The sequence below is a fragment of the Nansenia antarctica genome (genome assembly GCF_963989245.1).
Source record: "Nansenia antarctica genome assembly, chromosome: 3".
Classification (NCBI taxonomy): Eukaryota; Metazoa; Chordata; class Actinopteri; order Argentiniformes; family Microstomatidae; genus Nansenia; species Nansenia antarctica.
The window spans coordinates 74355852-74359230 of record NC_137688.1 but is presented as its reverse complement, the minus strand read 5'-3'; the positions used below and the strand labels follow the sequence as shown (position 1 = coordinate 74359230).

The 3379-nt window shown below is 50.5% G+C and overlaps 1 protein-coding gene across 1 annotated transcript in view; it reads right to left on the bottom strand.

Moving 5' to 3' along the window:
- Positions 1 to 1778: 1778 nt before the first annotated feature.
- Positions 1779 to 3379, bottom strand: part of LOC308154404 (XK-related protein 5-like) — a gene marked incomplete at both ends in the record, with an annotated part of 15933 nt that continues 14332 nt past the window's right edge. The window contains one exon of the mRNA XM_080527567.1: positions 1779 to 2612. Coding sequence (XP_080383693.1) covers positions 1779 to 2612 — 834 coding nt within the window. The remainder of the gene's footprint in view (positions 2613 to 3379) is intronic.

The window sequence follows — 3379 nt, the reverse complement described above, 5'->3', positions numbered from 1 at the left end:
TTTCTGTCCCTAGCGCCTTCCCCTTCGCCCTATCTCCCCCCCCCCCCCCGCCCCCCCCCCCTAAGCTAGGCGATAGGACAGGGGGTCAGGGGTCATGGGAACAGTATGAAAGCTCTGGAAGCTCATCATGATAGCTTGTTTCAGGCACTTCCTGGTTCACACGGTTTCACACAGGAACTCATCCGTGTAGCTTTGGTGCCACTTATCAGATCAGATTTTGGTTGTTGTGATTGTTTCCTTATAAAGTTCACAATGTACCATTATTCCCCATAAGGTGAGAACTGGACACTGAACAGAGAAATGCAATGTAGTAGCTGTTTAACTGACTGGTCTTCATAACGGAAGACATTCCCAGATTACACCTGTAAACAAAAGTGTAAATACACTGTAAATAAGAGTAAGAATATCAATTTGAAATATTGAAATACGTAATAAAGTCATCAATGAATATATTGCCTTATATTCCTAGAGTACCTTAGATTAAATGTCACATTTTTATACAACAGTAATGATTGTATATACAGTACAATAGCTGAGTCAACCTTATTAAGTTACTGTAGAGTTTCTCTCAGCTAATCAAAAGCACCTTCAGCTATGCCATCAACCTCATATCTATGCTATCAACCTCATATCCATGCTATCAACCTCATATCTATGCTATCAACCTCATAGCTATGCTATCAACCTCATATCTATGCTATCAACCTCATAGCTAGTTGAGCTAAAGTGCAAACGTTCTATCAATGCAGTTATAACAGACACAAAAACTAAAATATAAACTCTCTTCTGTCAAACGGTGAAGCAATTATATGATAACATATCATAACAATAACACGAACAAAAAGCAAAATTATATACAGTATATATAAGACTCCTATTTTGGGTTGGGGTTAGGGTCAGGGTTAGGGTCAGGGTCAGGGTCAGGGTCGGGGTCAGGGTTGCCTCCTTAATGTGGTGTCTCTGTGTAGGTGACAGTTATGTGTATTCACAACCTCACACTGAGTGACCTTACAGTATAATCAAGCTACAGTTATGTTGAATCTTTAGTCTAGGTGCAAGAACGGCCCAACTTCAGTCCACATGCTCATATCTTGCTTAAAACAAGATGTTGCCAAGACAACAGTGTATTAACACTAGAACAGCCATGTGAGTAAAGAAAAATGTTATATCTTTGCATTCGATCAAATTTCAGGACCCTCCTGAAAGGCTTTTCCTAGATATGTGTGTTCTACCACCCAGTATGCTTACATTTTCTAAATCAGGATAAGCTAGTATGAAGCTATTTTGCTGTTTTTCTGTGTAGGAGGTAGGCTAATTTACAAGACGGCCAACTAGTGGTCGTTGTGTGTAAGTAGCAGCTTCCCATTGTAAAGACTATGGTCATTTGACCCCTGAGGCGGCTCTTATAGTAGGTAAAAAGGCACGGCTGTTCTAGTGCTAACATGGCTACAGGAACTGTTGGGACAGTCTGGCACCAAGGCCTAATCGTGTCAGATAATTCTCTATATTTTAGTGTCTCTACAGTAATTCATCTCTCTGGCGGGAATGAGGTCAATTCCATTTGAATTCAGTCAATTCAGGAGGTGAATCGAAATTAAATTCGAGATTCAGAGTAAAATAATCCTCACAGAAATTTAGAGATGGCAGGTTAAAAAAATTCAATTCCAGAGGAACGAATTCTCGATTTTCAAATTTCAAATCTCCTGAATTGATTGAAAGGGCAAACGGCCAACCGACACCTGTCGGCCAACCGACACTTGCTGTAGCTCCTCCTCCTCCTAGATCAGCTTATCCCTGTTGTCCACAAACTGGACCATCTGTTTGCGGGCGTGGGAGGAGTAGGTAGGGGTGGTGGGGGAGGGGACTCCTCCGGCCTCCTCGGCCCCAGCTAGGGGCTCCGGTTTGGGGGTGGAGGGGGAGGCGAAGCGCGCTTCCCGGATGCGATAGGGGCTGCGGTAGGTGGAGATGGGGGAGAGCTCCGACCCCCAGCCCAGGTAGCTCCCGCTGGAGGGGGACTGGGGATCGGCGCTGAAGTAGAGGGTGGTGCTGGACTCCCCCGCGGTGGGGGGGTTGTTGACGAGGCGCTCGGGGCTGCCTATCAGCAGGGACGACCCCCCCCCCCGCCCCCACCCTCCTCCCTCGGGAGACGAACCACGCCGGACGTCCAGCTGCGACCCCACGGTGGATGACCCCGCCTCGGGCGTGGCGGGGGTGAGCGGGGTGAGCGGGGTGAGAGGGGTGAGCGGGGTGAGGGTGTTGACGCTGTCGATGTGGCGGAGCCCCCCTCCCCTAGGAGACGAGGGGGTGGGGGAGCAGTAAGGGGCGCTCTGGAAGTCGCTCTGGTCCTCGTCCTCCCTGTCCTCCGAGGAGTGGGGGGGACTGGGGTCCTCCTTGAGGGGGGAGAGGTCGGGGGCGGCGGCGTGGGGGGGGTGGTGACCTTTCATGACCTCTCGGGCGAGTCTGGCCTCCTGGATGAGTTTGACCTCCTGGATGAGTTGGGGGACCATGGAAACCTGGGGGACCATGACGACCTGGGGTGGGGCCGTGACCTGGGGAGGCGGGGCCTGTCTCACCTCTCTGACCACCTCTCTGGCAGGCTCCGCCTCCCTCACCTGAGGAAACACAGAGGACGTGTCAACAGACCAACGTACCTACACACGCTGGTCAACAGACCAACAGACCTACACAAGCTAGTCAACAGACCAACGTACCTACACACGCTGGTCAACAGACCAACAGACCTACAGAAGCTAGTCAACAGACCAACAGACCTACACAAGCTAGTCAACAGACCAACAGACCTACACAAGCTAGTCAACAGACCAACAGACCTACACAAGCTAGTCAACAGACCACACAGGAACAGAGAAGAAAGTGAAGGAAAGGTATAGCAGAACAGCTCCACCTGGTGGCCAGTCTGGCTGGGTCCCGTCTGCAGCGGCCGGGAAGGACTGAAGGGGAAGAAGAGCAGCCCACCTAAAGAAACCATCCTCCTCCCCTGGTCCTTTCAGCTGCCTGTGGAACAGCCTTCCTAGCCAGCTAAGGGAACAGCCTTCCTAGTCAGCTTAGGGAACAGCCTTCATAGTCAGCTAAGGGAACAGCCTTCCTAGCCAGCTAAGGGAACAACCTTCCTAGCCAGCTAAGGGAACAGCCTTCCTATCCAGCTAAGGGAACAGCCTTCCTAGCCAGCTAAGGGAACAGCCTTCCTAGCCAGCTAAGGGAACAGCCTTCCTAGCCAGCTAAGGGAACAGCCTTCCTAGCCAGCTAAGGGAACAGCCTTCCTAGCCAGCTAAGGGAACAACCTTCCTAGCCAGCTAAGGGAACAGCCTTCCTAGCCAGCTAAGAGAACAGCCTTCCTAGCCAGCTAAGGGAACAACCT